Source organism: Neolamprologus brichardi, chromosome 12 (assembly GCF_056152115.1).
Source record: "Neolamprologus brichardi isolate AB-2024 chromosome 12, ASM5615211v1, whole genome shotgun sequence".
NCBI classification, from domain to species: Eukaryota; Metazoa; Chordata; class Actinopteri; order Cichliformes; family Cichlidae; genus Neolamprologus; species Neolamprologus brichardi.
The window spans coordinates 1753613-1772824 of NC_142115.1; the positions used below are offsets into that span (position 1 = coordinate 1753613).

A 19212-nucleotide genomic window follows, 5' to 3' on the forward strand; every position below is an offset into this window, starting at 1 on the left:
TGATGCTGAGCCTGATTCGGAGCTATTTCCACTGAACTTGTGGGCAGGAGGAAGCCAAGCGTTTACTGTGCGTGAGATTTAAATGAATGAGAGAGCAACATGTCTAAATGTGTCTAAATGGGAAACATGATTAGATAACCATCCCATATACAAAGACACTTGCACATGGTTGTATTAGAAGCAGCAGCTTCCAGTTGTTCCTGTTGTTTCCTGAATATGATGCAGAATTCCCTGGAACAGTTTTCAGGGAGGTTCTTTAGATCTGCAATCACAGAAACCTGGAAAAAGCTCAAACTGCCAACAGGAGCAAAAACACCTTCGAGCTGATGTTATTTGGGTGAAGTGAGGGTGACAAAATATTTCTACAGACATTTAAACGAGTGGCCACAAACTCAAAGGTCTCCGAGACAAAAACATCACTAATCTGTGTCTGATTATATGCACCTGTATATAAAAGATGGACACGCTTCCTCGTGTTTTCTGGACTCAGTATTTTGCAGCCTGAATGTTGATGTGAGTCGTGCTGGTGTTCTGTGCAGGAACGAGCCACAGATATTAGTGCTTAGCTGAAGACAGACTAATAAATGCGACCAAAATGCAGCACACTGCCCCACGCAGTATTTGTCAGATAACGCTGATGGGGGAGGAGTCAGCACACAGATGTTGGTTACAGGTGCAGCATCAGGCTGTAAACATGCTTTTTAATGCTGTCGAGTTTACGGGGACTGATTTGGATTTGGAGCCTCAAGTGTCACGTGGAGCGACACTCTGGTGTTGGCTCTATTCTGCTTTTTAATTAAAAAAAAAAAAGTTCAGTTAGCTTGATAAAAATTCCTGGGATCGCATTTGTGCCCTTTTCTCTAATTAACAAAAGCTGGAACGATAGACTCGATCGCTGCGGGTCAGCTGTAAGTGTGAGGTCGTAAAACCTGCTTCTGATTTTGCACTTTGAACTGAAAAACATGGACACGTCGTTCTGGAGCAACAATGGTGAACAGAGCACATTTCTGTGTCCTGGGATTTAAAAGCCTCCAGATATCAAACGAGTAAATTATCAGACAGATCTGAGGAGAGGACCGTGACGGCAGCGGGGCTTCATCTTCATCCATTTTTCATCTGATGACGATGAAGATGCGTGTGCAGATACTGAGTATAGGTTCCACTCCATTTGTAGTTCAACAACCTGCGTTGAAACAGCAAAGTGAAAGGCATTAGCTATGACTCCCGGCTCCGTCTGACATTTAATGTCGTCTGCGTTACGGGAGTGAGAGCATGTTTGTGTACAAAGAGAAGAGAGGAATGAAAGGCTGAGCGAGAGAGAGCAGGTGCTGGAGTGGTTAATGGCCGACAGCATGAATGGCCAGCGCTGGATTTTTCTGATTAAGGGAATGAACTTCTGCTTTGTCTCTGCTGTCAACAATGAACGCCCGCAGCACTCCACACCATCCTCCCAGGCGCCTAAACATTTAATGAATCTATTCCAAACTTCCTTCTCTACACCGGCGGCCAATTTGGAGCCATTGAAGACAACCGAGCCCTCTGGAAATATGGGGACCATCTGTTGTGTGTCTGCACATTCATCTTTATGAAAGATGCGGCCTAATGCTGCACGCCAAGCAGGAAATAGAGACAACGGGAGAAAAGGTAACCTGCCCCTCCTTAATTTTTGCACCTCAGCTCTCTCGCTATTAAACGTGGATTTTCTTCACACCGTTGGAAGGAAACTCATCATCCTCAGTGAAAAATTACAGCTACTATGTTTTCTTCTTCTTGTGCAACAAGCATTGAAATTACTCTAAAAACAGCATTCCACATCCTAACAGCATTATAGAGCTCTTATACTATTAAAAGATAATATCAACAAAAGCCCGCTGAAGTATATGAGTCACTTCATTCAGCCAACTCAAATGTCAAATGAGGAATTTGAATGAGCATAATTGCAGATGCTTATTTCTATTTTGTTCTCAAGGCTTTTTTGAATACGCCGTGTAGTGTGATTTGAAGGCAGATAAAGAAGAAACAGGTAGGACTCGAAGCACTCCTAACACTGGAATCTGTGAAGGCACAGAGGCCACAGATGGATATTAAAACGTAGAGGCAGCCAGCAGCGTGCAGTCAGAAACCTATAGGTGATGGCATTGACCAAACTCCTCTCACAAAGAGTGAATAAACGCAGCCATCAGAGGTTCTCTGATCACAAAGATCACAGAAGTCGCTGCTTCAGTGTGGAGCACCCACCATCAGGCCAGGGTGAAGGTTTCATGTGCACGTAGAAACAAAGGTTTCATTACACTCTTTCTACACGTCCGGTCAGTGTAATGGTAGCTAGACTTGCACCGACCGCTCCAGCTGCAATTACAGTTCATCATCTTCAGTATCCTGCCCAAGGACACTTAAAACTGCACACTGGAGGAACGAGGGGCAGCTTGTCCCCACATCAGGTAGTGCAGGGACAACCTGAACCACCTGATGAGCCACAGCTGTCTATAATTCTAAGACAGTTGTTGGCTACTATACAACAACTGGACACATAGTTTGTGTTATTCAGCTGTTGAAAGATTTCAACTTTCACAGATTGTGCCAAAATGTGCCAAATTGCAAAACGCCTGGCTATGACTCTACTAAAACCTCTGTAACTTTGCTCTACTTCATCACATCACCATGAATCTTTGGACAGGTAATGTCCACATTTAGATTTATGATTTCCTGGAGTGAAATGTCTACCAGAGCATATTTTCAGAGGTGTTATATGATATAAAACACTTTTCAATATTTGGGTCAGAATAACTTTGACACAGTAACATCTGCAGTAATATTTACAGTTCTGATGAAATCTCACAAGTGTTAGCTTTATTTTGATACCAAGATTGTATACACAGAGTTTGAAATTCCAGAGAAATACTCCATTTGTTCTGAGCATGTCATTTTCGAGTAGGAAGCTCAGAAAAGCCCTTGGGGCTTAAGAGGTTAATTAAGTGGTCAACGATGCAATTTACTTCTCTGGTATTGACGCCGACAATGAGCTGACAGGATTTCACAGATTTCATTTGTTTTATGAGCCCCTAAAATCCTGCGATTGTCTGATTTTTGCACGCTGTGATACATCTGAAATGGAGAGCACCAACTGAAGCCCCTCCTCGTGTCATATACCAAATATATCCTCCCTGTCAGGCAGACTACCTGGGCCTGGTGCTTCAATGTATTCCTCTTCTGTAATAATCAAATTTAAATCAGACTGAACTAATGATTCTATGTTTGGACAAACAGTTTAAATGATCCCAGCAACAGATTTCAAATCAATTCAACTCACAAATATTCATATTTTCAACACCTGCTGTTTGTTGTTTTTCCAGAGAGCGTGTCTGTGTGAAGAAGAGCTCCTGCTGCTGTTTGCTGTGCAGTTCAGTCACTGCTGCTCACATCAAACCAAAACAACTCGTGGCCTCTAATTCAGTCGTTCCACTTCACTGTTCACCTGCATTGCTGTGTTTGCTGTCAGTTTGTAATTATTTACTGCTGCTTCTCCTTAATTCTGACTTTCAGCTCGGTGCCACTATTTCAGCTCATCATGTTTGATACTTTCTCCTTTTCCTCACGAGTTCTCTTTACATCCTTTTCTCTGTTCTGCTGTTGAACTTGTGGTGTGAACGTAAAGCAACAAATTCCCAACCAACTCAAACACAGTATCGGGGGATTGTAGCTCCGTACCTGATGGCTTGAACCCCGTCAGCTGAACCACCTGTTAACAAAAACACGACACATTCATAATTAGTCAGCAGATGTAACAGAAAACATTATGTATTGATAACGCATGCACATGACTTACTTGGTTTCCGGATCCTGGGTTCAAAAAGAAACTCACAAAGCTCTCCTTTCTGAAACTCTCTGCAAGCACAAAATGCACCTGATTGTATTTAAACGTTTGTCTTTGAGGACACACACAGTTGCTTATGCAAGGCCAAAGTAGTCTTATAAGCACATCACAGTACAAAGGAAGCTTTATAAAACACAGAGAGAATGAAAGATGCAAACAATTTGAATGACAAAAGAGCATTATGAGGATTTTACTGGAGAACTTTTTTCTTTTGTTTCTGCTTCTGTTTATTAACAATGAAGCGTTTAATCACTGCTTATGTCAGCAGGACAGATGGGATCAGCTCATCTATGCAAAGAGCCGAGTCTGAAGCTATTATAACGTATCATTCATTCAATCATCATGCCCAGGGGTCGCAACCTTTCTGATGATGAGCGCCCAGAAGTCAATGTGCCATATGATTGCATTAGCAATAAATGTAATAACGCTCTATATTAACAGTTAAACACTATATAGAACCACTTTATACATTATATTTGTTCACAGATGTTGGCAGCTATCAGTGAATAGTTATCAGCTATTTGGAAACAAAAAAGACTTTTTATCCATAACAGCAAATGAACTGAACAACAGAAAATACAAATGCTATTTATGGTCTCCTCACAACAATGATAAGAAAAATAAACTGGACCAATATGGCATGTTTGTTAATACAGAGACACACATGTTAATGTGATCTCTGGTCTCCCACTCAGAGACACAGGTCTCCCAGTGTCCAGCGTTCAGACCTGAAGACTCATGTGAGAGAAGCCAAACACTGTCAATAAGGCCTCTGCAATGTTCTGAAGACAGTTAAACCTGTCAGGTAGTGACGTCCAGCAGGTGAACATGCAGCTCCATGAACACGCACAGCTGTGGATTCCAGCTGCTTCGTAGTTCTGCAAACTTTGACCCCACAGAGTCGAGCTTTTCAGTTCAATCAGCTGCATTTCGATGTCCTCTGTGTCCAACCAGTTAATGCGAGACAAATCCAGCTGCTCATTAAAGCTTTCTGGTTTGAATCTGGTTGAATCTGGTAGTTGGGGTTGTTAGCTAACATACTGTCATTAAGAAGCAGCACAACGAATGTGTCTATGCGAGCTAATTTGCGATGTGCAAAGTGATAAACAAACAAGAGAGTAAAGCCGATCAGCTGATCATTGATCAGTTTCATGATTGAAGTAGCAACAGGAGAGGGAGGGGGGAAGGACCACAAGAGCCACGCACATCGAAATTCTGTGCTTAAACAATGAATCTGCATTTGTAAATTCATTTTTGAATTCCAATTTAATAAACTTCATTTCAAAGCCATTTTCGAATTGCACTTTAATATTAAGTGATTTTCAAAATGCTTTTTAAAATGGGGATTCCACTCATGTCAAAATCCATTTCCCTTTCCTGTTCGCTCAGGGATTAACATGTGGATTAGCTGTTGGATTAGCAGTTGGATTAACAACTTCATTTTAAAAATCCTGCTGCTATTCAAATGAGCCACACCGTGGGATGTAAGGAGCTCTCTGATTGGTTGGTCAGACACAGGCTGTCTGCCTGGATGTTTCTAGCTCATAGCTTCGCCCTGCTAAGAAGCGTGTGCTTGTACAAAGGCCGTTCGGCCTCGGGATTTACACTCGGCTTGACACGGATATGTGAAGAATGAAGGGACCCTGCAGCGAAATGGAGAGACCAACCTCTGACTGAGTGCCTGTTTATGCAGTCTGTCCACCTGTGAAGGTAACGTGCTAACGTGGCTAACGCTAGCATCACCGCACGTAGCCCCGTTATTTTATAAGGAGCCGTGCAGGGGACATGGGAGAAAAAAATTAAGACGGACTTTTGCGAGATCTCGCAAAAGTTGAATTCCAACAATGGCGGCAGCTACTTAGTAGTAATATTACTCTTTCTTGGTCACAAAATACACTTTTAAGATATTTTGAGGCGTGAATGTAGTTGTGTAAACGTCAGATACCTGCTCGGTTTACACGACATCACATATTTGCAAAAGTGCTCCGACGTTTTCGGAGATCTGACCCCCACTAGCTCGAAGCTAACGGGAGGTCGAGACCTACTACAGTCGGGAGGAACACCGCTTTCCCGGCACATCGTGCCTCGACCTCCCGGTTGGCTTCGAGCTGGTGGCCTCCGAAGAATGAGGTTAAAACTTTTGCGAGATCCCGAGTTTGTTTTGCCAGATCTCGCAAAAGTCCGTCTTAATTTTTTTTCCTCCCATGTCCCCTGCGGGGCTCCGTAATTTTAAGGTCATCTTAGCTTATGAAAGTTTTACGTCGCAGCTGTACGAGCTAGCTACGTGTTTTGTAAGCTGCTGTGCTCTTCACAAATAAAGCTGGAAGCAGCTCAGACTATTAGAACCAGCACTGAGGCCTGTTACATTTATACAGTGTTAGAGCAACGGCTGCAGCCTACAGCCTTTAAACTAGCGATTAAAATGCTGACAGTAAACTCGTCAGTCCAGATGTTACCACATTACTTTGTGATACTTAGAGTTAAAACAACTGAGACAGGCTGATTAAAATAACAGCTGTCAGTTCTCCCATTCAGCATATAAAGACTGGAGATCACACTACTGATTTCAGCTCATTTAATATGTGAGTGCACAGATTCATTCTCAGCTGGACATAAATGATGATCAAAGGTTGTATATATGATGAAGTCATCAAATCCCAGCCTGTAACACAGTGCGCTGAATCTTAGCTTTGAATGTCCAGTATATTCTAATCAGTGCAATCTAAGCATTCACTGAACCTACAGTATCTACACCTGTGTGGTAAATGTGTGGTAAAGACACAGATAATGAAATTTAATTATTAATACAATATACATCATGAGAAACGAAAGCTGAAATTGATTCAGTTTAGTACTTTTCTCTGTATGCTCTGTGATCATAAAGGCCTTAAATTCTATGATATATACTGTAAATGATTTTCACAGAGGTCTTAAAGTACTTAAATCACTGCTGATAGTCTGGTTGTTTATATTTTCACATTTTTGTGTCTGTAGGGCTGTTTGATGACAATTTGGACTCCTCTGGGAGATGAGGACACACCCACACCTGTTCCATACTGCAGCCATGGATGGTGTTACAGCTCTGAGTCAGCTTTGGGGCATCAGACGCACACACTGGAAAACCAGCACCTGGACTTCATGCAGGAGAGACTGCATGAAGTTTTTATCTGATGTAACATGTATAGAAATCATACATATACCAACAAGACTGTACATCACTGTCACCACAGCGTTTGTTTTCATTCAAAGGCTTTATGGCTTTAATACCTAGTGGGACGGTCTCTCGTCAAAATGCCCGGGCCTTCTTAATGACGGTATGTTAGCTAACAACCCAACTACCAGATTCAGCTTGTAATTGGCTAAAAATAACTTCGCCTACCAGTGAGAGGGACGTTGCTAGCTGGCAGTTTTTTTTCAAGTGATGTTGAAATTTCCACATTCAGACACTTCAAAAGCTTCAGCAGCTGTTCGCTCAGCGCAGCATCAGCACCGCGGAAACACACGGATACATCCGTAGACTCAGGACAGATAAAACCAGAAAGCTTTAATGAGCAGCTGGATTTGTCTCACATTAACTGGCTGGACACAGAGGACATGCGCGTGGCTCTTGTGGTCCTCCATAGGGGGAGAGAATGAGAGGAGAAGAGGCAGCTGTGCAGCAAAGACACAGAATAAATCAGCTTTGTGTCTTTTTCATTGTAGCTGAAGTTCGGGACAAACTGTTCCTTTTCAGCTCAACACGAAACGAGTAATATTTTCTCTGAATACGAGATGATTCTGTTTTTTACGGGACGGTTGGAAACTCTACTAACTAACCTTATGAATAAAATAAAGTTCACTATCAGTAACATCATAGCAACCGAACAGCTGTATAGAAACTCCGTCATGGTAGCTAGTAGCAGTACGAGTTATTGTAACTGACTGTAAAAAGTCAGCACAATGAAAATAAACTCCACCTAAACTTATGCCCGATGGCCAGTCCAACTATGGTCGTGCCATCTGTTAACCCTTCGGTTGCCGTTGCTGATCATGGCTAATGACTTCTGAGGGAAGTCTTGTTCAGAGATGACGACCTTTCAGTGACCTGAAATATGGAGAATAGCTTTTTCTTGTGGTTTTTAATGACCTGCTGAAGGTTGGTCCAGCATCCCTGTCAGGACTGTTTGAAAATGTTGTTTTAGATGATTTACATCACAAACATTACAGAACACATTCTTTGGCACTGATACAGTGATGCAGCTGTCACAGCAATGTGAGCAGTTGTCTTTTAACCCAACATGTTCATAAATAATGCTGACTCAGTGCATTTAAATACGCTGCTGAGGTGTCCTTCACAAACATCGACGTAACAATCTGGGCAAGAGACTCAGCGTTTCACATCACAGACGGCTCGTCATCTCTGATATTTGAAGCAAACATGCTTTTTTTTCTTGACCTTGACCTAGTTTTTATTTATATATCTCAACAATCATCTCAATCATGATAGCAGGGAGGAAGAACTCCACTGAACCAAGCACATAAGGAAGTTATCATGCTTCTACAGGTTGATGGTCCCCTGATTTAGCCCTAACAGGGGACCATGTTAGGGATTGGGTTAGCTGACCAGAGGGGCCGATGGCGCAATATGGCAGCCTCTCTTCTGTCAGTTTGCCCCAGGGCAGCTGTGGCTACAACTGTAGCTGCCTCCACCAGTGAGTGAATGTGAGAGTGAATGAATAGTGGAATTGTAAAGCGCTATAAAAATGCAGTCCATTATTATTATAACAATAAGTTCTATGATAACAAACTCACTCATATTCACATCCACACCTGGATGAGTTTTCCAGAATCATTTTGATATGAAATGTTTCTAAATGTCACCGTGTTGTTACTGAGTTTGTGCCTTCGTCCAAATACTGAGTCACCTAACTAACCTTCTAGTTTGCTTAATGTGTGCATTAAAGCAGCGGTCCCCAACCCCCGGGCCTCAGACCGGTACCGGTCCGTGAGTCGTTTGGTACCAGGCCGCGAGAGTTGAGGCTCAGGTGTGAAATGTATAGTTTTCAGGGTTTTTATCGGTTTTCAGCGTTATTTTGTTATCGTTTTTATCGTTAACTCGGTTTTCCTGGGTCTTTTCATGTGTGTTATGAATAAATCTTCTTTTTTTCGGTACCGGTACTAGTTTTATTTTGTTGTATTTATCCGCGACACCTTAAAGGCCGGTCCGTGAAAATATTGTCGGGCATAAACCGGTCCGTGGCGCAAAAAAGGTTGGAGACCGCTGCATTAAAGTACGTATCTTGGTTATAAATCAGACTCTGTGGTTCTCACTATTCTTCTAGAGGTGAAAAATAACTCGTGCAGGACTTTTTGTCTTCGAAACATGCCTTTAGTTTAACTGAAGGATTTGCAGATAAATATAACTGCACCACAATAATACTTCATTCAATGCTTTCTTATGATAATATTCACAATGGCCAAAAGTCTTTTGATGATGGATGCATGACATCCACAGCACCTGATAAGTCTGAAGGATGGGTGGTTTATTATAGTTCCCACAATAACAGCTTTTGTAACTCACAAAGACTCATAACACTGAAGCTGGATCAAGGTGATGCTTTCTTGCCGTCTCCAGAGGAGCCGCTGAGTTCATGGTGTTCACAGAAATATAATTCAGCTACACTGCAGTGCTTCATCAGAGAGGGTCATAATCAGATTAATTTTGTTTTGCATTGGGTGATAAACCTGTTGAGTCGTAAATGTATAAAGAGTGATCAAACATTATCATAAAAAAAGTTATCAGCCAAAGCCCAACAATAAGACGATTATGGTGATTGTGCATAGGGCTGGGTATCGTCACTGATTTCTAGAATCGATTCAATTCCGATTCGATTTAATTCGATTGAATTTAATTTGATTTGAATCTGGGAAATTTTGACAGTCAGAAATATTATAATTCAGATCAGTACATTTACATATTTTTGTATCTATAAAAAGGAAGCTGACACACACAAGACTTTATCAAAGGTGTGAGCGTCACAGCAGAGGCCTTTGTGTCAAAGTAGCTGAAGATGAAACACAGAAAAACATGAAGGAGATTTTCCTGTGCTGGATTTTATAAAAATATTCTGCAGTACATCAAAAACGAAAGAAAACCATTAATCAACACATGAACATCACCTCTGAAGTTACAGCGGTTTTATCAGAGACAGGGCGTTTTGCATTTTGTATAATTTTAAAAAGTTTAAATTTGTTCAGTATTGAACGGCAGAAATGAGGCTTTATTTTTCTGAAGTATATAAAGCGAAGAAAAAAAACGTCGGCCGACAGCCTGTAAACAACAGTAGACTTGTGCGTAACAAGCAAGCAAATAATGCAGAAAACAGATTTTTAGACAGGAAACTGTTGTTGAGAGAGAGAGAGAGAGAGCTGTGCATCGTGGTCGAAGCAAAACAGGAAAAGTCAGAGTGAATTCATGACGATGTTTATGTGAAGCTAGTTTGGATCTTCTTTTGCTGCTGGTTCGGTTGTTTGGAGAGACATCAAACTAACAGCTTTAGAATCAGCGCAAAAAGGGCGTGAACACAAAGCGCAGACCCGCCAAAACATCAGAGTCAGCGAGCTGTCGGCTTTCAGCCCCGACCGTGAGAAAGGCGACATCTCACTGATTCTGATCCGCGGGTCGCGCTGTGTGTTTAAGTCTTTGTGCAGAATCCGTGTTCCTGCTCTCATTTACTGTCTTAGCTGTTTGGTGGTTGTTGAAATTTTGTGAGATTTAACCTGAGATTCTGGCATTTTGGGCAAAATAAATTTATATTAAAAAATCGATTCAGGATTTTAATGAATCGATTTTACGTTATCGAAGCCAGAATCGATTTTAATGAATCGATTATAAAAACCCAGCCTTAATTGTGAGGCAAATATACAGGCAGGTCTATACGCATTTAGATAACCAGATAACATGTAGATGCTAATCATCACTGTCTGTTTCATGGAGTTTGCAAAAAGTGTTTTTGAGATTGCTCCGCCCACCTCACCCACCTCTTTATTCAGTTTTGTTCCCAGTATCTGACACTGTGTTGGGGTGAGAGCAGACTGGGCAGTTTGGGTCATTACTTATTGCACTGTACATCAGTGCTGCAGCATTTGGCTGAATCTGAGCCTTCTTCAGACACATGATCAATAAACTCCAATCAGTGTTAACAAAATGTGTGATATTTGAGTGAGGAGCACGTCACGTCAGCTCACCGTTCTTGATGACCATGGATGTGGAAGTAGTGCCGGCAGGTACGGACGTCTCACTGGTCTCAGGGCTGGAGGTCGTCGGTAGGCTGTGGCCCCAGGAAGTGATCGGGGTCCTCTGAGAAGGTAGGAAGCTGGTTGGCTGGGAGCAGTTCTGCCAAAACATCACAATCCAGTCCATATTTCAGTCCACTTTTCTGAAGAGGATTTATTTTGTGTCCTGATGGATCCTTCTGCCCACTCACCGTGAAAGATAAGGCCTTTCTCTTTTCTTTGATCCTCTTTATGGCATTCCTCACCTAAATGAGAAGCAGTCTTTACACCCACTGATTTGTCCAAAAGGCTTGCAGCCTCACATAATGCACAAGGATGTGCTCTGATTCTGCAGGACAAAAGCTGCACTGAATGCATTTACCTCACTGTTGTAAACAGCATAGACGAGGAAGATGTACAGACCCTGTGGAGAGAAGAGAGGTGCACTAAGAAGCGCGTATGAAGACAGAAAAGAATCATCTCCATTCATACGTTCACTGACTATATGGATTTCACTGCTGTTTTGTAACCTCGCTCAAACAAAGCTTTCATACTGTGGTGCCGTCATTCGATGTGGTTTTCTACTCCTGACACGAGCTGCAGTTAGAGTCAGCAAATTTCAGCTCAACTGAACGCATTACTACAAATTTGCATTTCATGGCTCCCCAAAAAGCTGATTCTGTTCATGTGGACGTAGAAACGATTCACAGAGAGTTGGGCTGCAACACAACACGGTGGAAAGTAATCAGATGTTGTGCTAATAATGTAACAATAGGGTAAAATATAATAATTACATGTAAAATACTTAAAGCTGTGAGATGTGTGACCACGAACCATGTCATATATTAACTTGTCCGAGTGACCTCAGTCACAAAGCCCTAGATTGTCAGTGACAGCTGGTCACCACCTGTGTATTACCCAGCTGGCACAACCCTTTTTGTGATTGCTCTGGTTGCTCCAATAGTGCAGCAATTGTAGTTTGAATGGAAGTGATGACTCTACAAACACTGTCCAGGTTCTCTCAGTTTGAAAAATGTGACACAAACTGGAAATGGAGATGAATCGCCTTCAAAGTAAAAGCTGCATCTTCTGAAAAATGCCTGCAAAGGCAAAGCTTCTCCATCTCTGTGTCACACGCTTTCAGTTGCATTGCTGCTCAGCAAGTGTTTGCAGACAAACATGCAACTATGGGGGATGAGCCAGCAATCAGAACAATACCTCGGAGGGTTTTACTGCAGCACCTTGCAACCGCTTTCCCCCTCCAGAGACCACTGCCAAGCAGTAACCAGTATTAGTGTCACATCCACTATGGCAGACAACTACTGATGATGTGATGTGAGAACTCGACAGGCTGGATTCACAGATTTAGAATGAGGCTGTCAGACGCCCAAATCAGAAATAAAATAAAATCCTCAGCAATGAATTCCTCTTCCTCATAATAACTCCACTTTATAAGCATTCTGAATGTAAGCATCCATCCTGTGTACAACACACCCACCACCCCTCCTCTTCAAATATCCAGCCTGAGCTGACAGCCTCATTTCTAATTGCGTCCCTTATTACTCCCAAAGACAATGTTAGCATCTCCCATCGTTTTGTTGTGCAACTCTGTCTAAACCAGACGTTGATCTCACTAGCATGTTGTGAAGCTCTCCTTGTACTCTTCCTCCACCTTCATCACCTCTGCTTTTTGCATCTTCACCGTTACACCTGTTGCCTTCCCATTCACACATATATATCCTGTCTTCTGCTCCCGACATACGTTCCCCTTCTCCACAGAGCATACCTCCACATTTCCAGGTTTCCCCACCTGCTCCCTACTCTCACTGCAGATCAGTGTTGTCTAATAACATCATTATCACAAATAGTCTCCTGCCTGACCTCATCTGTCAGCTTGTCCAGCAACATTTAATCTTTGCCCTCACTTCTTCTTCTTTAATCCTAAAGGTACGCTAAAGACTGTGCTGATAGCACCTTGCAGTCTCCTGCACCTTCTGCACAGGATGTAGTACACCTGTGGGCACCTTCCTCCTCTCTTATAGTTCACTCTGTAGCTGTGTCCCAAAACGTCGGCTGCATCCTTCGGAGGACCCGGCCTTCGCGGTCTACGTGGGCCGGGTCCTTCAAAGACCGAGAAGTGCGAGGCTGTGAAATTGGACGGTCTAGCCTTCAGATTTGCGTCACCGCTGTCTCGGTGGAGTTTAATAAACTCGGCCGTCTGCTCCTTGCTATCTAAAATATAACAGGACACTGGCGTTAATTCTCGACCGTCTCACACTTCTGTTTAATCAGTTTTCTGTTTGACGTTTATTCAGCTGTGTGAAAACCAAGGAGGAACCCACCCGGGGGATTAATAAACTTTTATTTAATCTAATAATCTAATAACTTTGATCTCAGCCAAACCGATTTACTCCGGAACAAATAAAACACTGAAAAAAGGCAAACAATTACATTTTTAAGTTATCCGAGTGACTTATATCATGTTTAACCTGAATAGCGAAAGAGCGGGGGTCTGAAAACGATGAAGCCGGGAGTCCGCTGCTCTCGCCGGCTGGAGTGACCATTGAACCCCCCGGCTAGCTATCGAGCTGGTGGGTAGCAGACGTCTCCGAAAACGTCGGCACACTTTTGCAAACATGCGATGTCTTGATAAACCAAGCAGATATTTGTAATTTACACCGCTACTTTCTCGCCTTAAAATATGTTAAAAGTTTATTTTGTGGCCCAGAAAGATTAATAAGGGTAATTTTAAAACTTAGTAGCGGCCGCCATTGTTGTCAGCTGAAATTTGGCTGGGCCTCGCTATGAATTCTGGGATATGGTGGGCCACGAAGGACACACCCGACCCATCCTTCAAATTCGGGGAAATGAAGGACGCATTTGTCTGCCGCATTTGAAGGAGTCGACGAATTGGGACAGCCTTCGTCGCCTGGCTGTGACGTAATTGACCTTCAAATGCGGACTCCGGAGGATGCAGCCGACGTTTTGGGACACAGCTTATGAGTTCAGCACAGCCCTTTCAATCCTTGTCAGGAAGTCCACTACCATCCATCCTTCCACATTCCTTCTCCTAATGCCAAACCTACTCAACACCTCGTCGTCACCTTCGCTCTGTTCACCTTTATACCAACTGAAGTGTGCTCCAATTACAACTCCAATTAAGACAGTAACACAGTATCAGCTGGCGACGTGTTGGCCCAAACCACTGCAGGTGTTCGTTGCTAATCTGGGCCAGATGGATCCTGTTTGATTTGCCCTTTCTGATGCAAACCTCCCAGTTTCTCCAGGCCTGGGACCAGCATTGAGAGTACACTGGTTTGTGGTTCCCCATGGCTGGCTTCTGTTATGCTAGGTCCTTATTATTGTTAATCATTTTTTTCTTGTTAAATTATTGCCTTTGTGTGTAAAAATAAGCATGTTCTGTGTGCATTTGTTGAAAAAAAAAAATAGCTCTTACTAAAACCTTTGTGTTCTTAATAGTATTTAAAGTACATATGTCCAACATGTCTTTAGTTCTTAATTTTTTTTGATTATGAAAAATTAAAAAGATCCATCCATCCATCCATCTTCATCCGCTTTGTCCGGGGCCGGGTCGCGGGGGCAGCAGCCTAAGCAAAGAGGCCCAGACCTCCCTCTCCCCAGCCACCTCCTCCAGCTCATCCGGGGGAACACCAAGGCGTTCCCAGGCCAGCCGAGAGATATAATCTCTCCAGCGTGTCCTGGGTCTGCCCCGGGGCCTCCTCCCGGTGGGACATGCCTGGAACACCTCACCCAGGAGGCGCCCAGGGGGCATCCTTACCAGATGCCCAAACCACCTCAGCTGGCTCCTTTCGATGTGGAGCAGCAGCGGCTCTACTCTGAGCCCCTCCCGGATGGCCGAACTTCTCACCCTATCTCTAAGGGAGATGCCAGCCACCCTTCGGAGGAAGCTCATTTCCGCCGCTTGTATCCGCGATCTCGTCCTTTCGGTCACTACCCACAGCTCGTGGCCATAGGTGAGGGTAGGGACGTAGATCGACCGGTAAATTGAGAGCTTCGCTTTTACACTCAGCTCCCTCTTCACCACGACGGACCGGTGCAGCGTCTGCATTACTGCAGCTGCAGCCCCAATCCGTCTGTCGATCTCCGGCTCCCTTCTCCCATCACTCGCGAACAAGACCCCGAGATACTTGAACTCATCTACTTGGGGCAGGACCTCATCCCCGACCCGGAGTGGGCACTCCACCCTTTTCCGGCTGAGAACCATGGCCTCAGATTTGGAGGTGCTGATCCTCATTCCCGCTGCGTCACACTCGGCTGCGAACCGCTCCAGTGCGAGCTGGAGGCCCTCACCCGATGAAGCCAACAGAACCACATCATCCGCAAAGATCAGAGATGAGATCCTGAGGCCACCAAAGCGAAAGCCCTCCGCCACTTGGCTGCGCCTAGAAATCCTGTCCATAAAAATTATGAACAGAACCGGTGACAAAGGCCAGCCCTGGCGGAGCCCATCACCCACCGGGAACGAGTCCGACTTATTGCCGGCAATGCGAACCAAGCTCTTGCAACGGTTGTATAGGGATCGAATGGCCCGTAGCAATGGGCCAGACACCCCATACTCCCGCAACACCTCCCACAGGACACCCCGAGGGACACGGTCGAATGCCTTCTCCAAGTCCACAAAACACATGTAGACTGGTTGGGCAAACTCCCATGCACCCTCAAGTATCCTCGAGAGGATGAAGAGCTGGTCCAGTGTTATATTAAAAAGATACTTTTTTCCATTATTAAGTTACTTTTGTTCTCAGGTCATAGTTAAAAACTACAGTGTGTAAAATGAATGATAAATGTAAACTGAGATGTCGTGAAACATTTAAATACTGCAGTCAGTTCAATAATCCACCGTATTAGCCAACAGGCAGTGTTGGGGAGTAACGGAATACATGTACCGCCGTTACGTATTTAAAATACAAAATATGAGTAACTGTATTCCGTTACAGTTACCGTTTAAAAAGGTGGTATTTAGAATACATGTAGCCGGTGTATCAGAGAAACTCAGGAGGGTTTTCTCCAAGCATGACATCCCGGTGTACTTCAGACCCAGCAACACACTCAGACAAAAACTGGTTCACCCGAAAGACAAAACGCCAAAACACAGACTTAACAATGTGGTGTATGCTGTACAGTGCAGCGAGGAATGCCCAGACCTCTACATTGGAGAGACCAAACAGCCACTTCACAAGCGCATGGCACAACACAGAAGAGCCACCTCCACAGGACAAGACTCAGCTGTCCATCTGCATCTTAAGGATAAAGGACACTCTTTCGAGGATGCCAATGTTCACATTTTGGACAGAGAGGACAGATGGTTTGAAAGAGGAGTGAAAGAAGCCATCTATGTCCACTGTGAGCGACCATCTTTGAACAGAGGCGGTGGTTTACGACACCAACTCTCTGCCATCTATAATCCAGTTTTGAGATCCCTTCCCAGACGCCTTAACACCCACTCACATCCTGGGCCATCTGACCTCAGGAATTCGCATGATAAGGTGGGGCCAGGTTTCACAATGAACTCACCCGAAACTCTGGCTGATTGGGACCCACACCCAGTTCCACACCTTGGCTCAGGCGATTAGAGGATCATCAGGGGGTCCTTTTGTCCCTCTGTGGGGGGACACTCCCACCAGGTTTATATCTGGGACTCACCACCATTTGACCTTAGAACTGAAGAAGCCTCTCGGATGAGAGGTGAAACGTCTTCAAGTAACTTAAAGAAGTCCAGACGCTTTTCTTTGCAAGCTCCTTTGACTAGAATACAGTTACTTTGTTGAAATAAATGGATTACACGGCGGTACTTCCCTGTTTCATATTGTGGCGGGTCAGGACTGTTTGGGTTTTGTTTGACAGCTACGTTCTGTTGTTCCAGGCAGCAGCGTTGCGGTTGCCATGGTTACAGGGTGACGCTCTCTCTCTCTGCGTGTTTCCTGGGTGAGAGAGGCCTGTCACTACCCGATCCGTACCGGAAACCCGATCGGTACCCCGCATGTGCAAATCTTACGTCACTTCCTCTCTTTGCCAACATTGCGACATTCAGTATATTTGAATGATACGGTTAGCGCCCAGTTAGCTCCTAGCATTTCTCAACAGCTCTGCCTCCTTTTCGACAATGGATAATCCGTTTACAAACAAATTCATGCTTTTCTCCTCAACAGAGAGCGTCCCCCGATTGAACAACAGTGCCGTAAAATAAGAAGAATGGCGCCTAATTACAGACTTAATAATATTGACTTAGCAATGTGTCACGTGAAGATTCATCAGCCAGATTAATGTTTACTGACAATTTACAGTGATAGCGGACATCATCATCGCTATACTAATCAATCCTCTCCACACAGACAAGCATAAACACACTCGACTATCACTAAATCAAATTTAACACGTTTGTAATGATGCCAATTCAGTTTACAATAGGGTTCATTCGCTCGGTCAGCAGGTGGCAGTATCCTCGTACACTGGGGAGTAAACTGCCATTAAACGAACAGAAGAAGAAGAAAACATCTGCACATGCGCAGTAAGGATCGGGGAGTCCCGATTCGTAACTATCTTTTTATTTTTCGTTTTTGTCTACATTGTATTGAAATGCTTCATTATTGCAAACATTTTAAGATTTACTCATTATTCTTAACATTTTAACAGATACTCTGACCCATAACTATCGTAAAACGCTACGACCGGAAGTAGACACCTTTCGCGCATGCGGGGTACCGATCGGGTTTCCGGTACGGATCGGGTAGTGACAAGGCCTTTTTGTTGTTGTTGTGCTAAGCTAACAGGCAGAATGCTACAGGTATAGCTCTAAAGAATGTAGCATCATGGGCAGTGTAGTCTGTGCTGCAGGGAGAATGGACTGCCATACACGTTATGTGTCTGTGAGCGAGGGAGGGAGAAAAAGGAAAAGTACGAGCTGTCATCGAGCAGAAACGGGAGCTGGAAGCATGTAAATATAATAATAACCACTGCAGCCAAGAAGAGAGCCTGACGAGCCCAGTTGTAAGTAAGCTATTAAGACTCGACTGTACACCGTGTTCGTGTTTTCCTCTGAAACAATAAGTTCTGTTGGAGCAGCCTTTCAACGCCTCTCTCTGTCTCTCGCTAGCAAAGTTGACCCAGACAACAAAGTAAAGCTAGTTTTCAGCTACGAGCCGACACAGAACCCACCGTATTAGCCAGAGGTCCCTTTACTACGGTTCGGAGTAATAAATCACATCCATGTAGTTGTAAACAGCATGATAATATATTAAGTAATCCAAAGTATTCAGAATACGTTACTCTCATTGAGTAACGTAACGGAATATGTTACAGAATACATTTTGGGGCATGTAATCTGTAATCTGTAATGGAATACATTTTAAAAGTAACCTTCCCAACACTGTTAATAGGTAACTGGCTTGAATGGTTCAACTACTGAACTACACAGCGTGTGAACATTTATTAATTCATCAGCGTTATTTGTTTTCCAATGTTTAAAAAGGAGAAATCCACATGATGTTAAACATGTTGTCTTTTCCTGGAGTAACACTTTTAATTTCAGACATGCAGTCTCATAAACGCTCATGTAAATACAAAGAGATGGGAATATAGTAGCTATACTGTACTATAGCTACTGTACCCCCCTCCACCATAACCTGCAGTGTGTCTAACCTCAAATGATGTTATTATTCTTTCTCTCTACACCCTTGTTTTTTCTTTTTGTGGAAAGAAGAAGAAGACAGGCTGGCCCAGCATCCTCCTCCTACCTACATGAGGAAAAACTCCTACTGTAGTGTTATCTGCCCTCAGCTGGACACTGGCAGTAAATCTAAATTAACTAGCAGCTCTCTGAGGGTCACCCAGGGGCTAGCTCATTTTGATTAATTAAAGACCTGGGAAGGGCAAGGAGGGGTGGGAGGTTTAGGAAAGGACAAGAGAAGAAGGAAGGAGGCAGAGAGGGAGAGATGCACAGAAAGCTATAAGAATAACAGAGCCAGTGTGTGGAAAGTGGGACGTAAGGATGAATGTGAGAGAGGAACTGAGTGCTGTGTTATCAGGAGAGCTCGAAGGAGATG

General features: G+C 43.7%; 1 protein-coding gene across 4 annotated transcripts in view; it reads right to left on the bottom strand.

The window, feature by feature from the left end:
- Positions 1-186: 186 nt before the first annotated feature.
- Positions 187-19212, bottom strand: part of adgrd2 (adhesion G protein-coupled receptor D2) — a 58930-nt gene continuing 39904 nt past the window's right edge. For 2 of the 4 annotated variants that reach the window (XM_087848641.1, XM_087848639.1), the window contains 5 exons: positions 11511-11552; positions 11341-11394; positions 11102-11249; positions 3827-3885; positions 3482-3739 (listed from right to left, as the gene is read on the bottom strand). In XM_087848641.1, coding sequence (XP_087704767.1) covers positions 3593-3739; positions 3827-3885; positions 11102-11249; positions 11341-11394; positions 11511-11552 — 450 coding nt within the window. In that variant the 3' untranslated portion in view covers positions 3482-3592. Of the gene's footprint in view, positions 1184-3481; positions 3740-3826; positions 3886-11101; positions 11250-11340; positions 11395-11510; positions 11553-19212 lie in introns of those variants that run through there. The other 2 variants (XM_087848640.1, XM_087848642.1) reach the window with 2 other exon arrangements.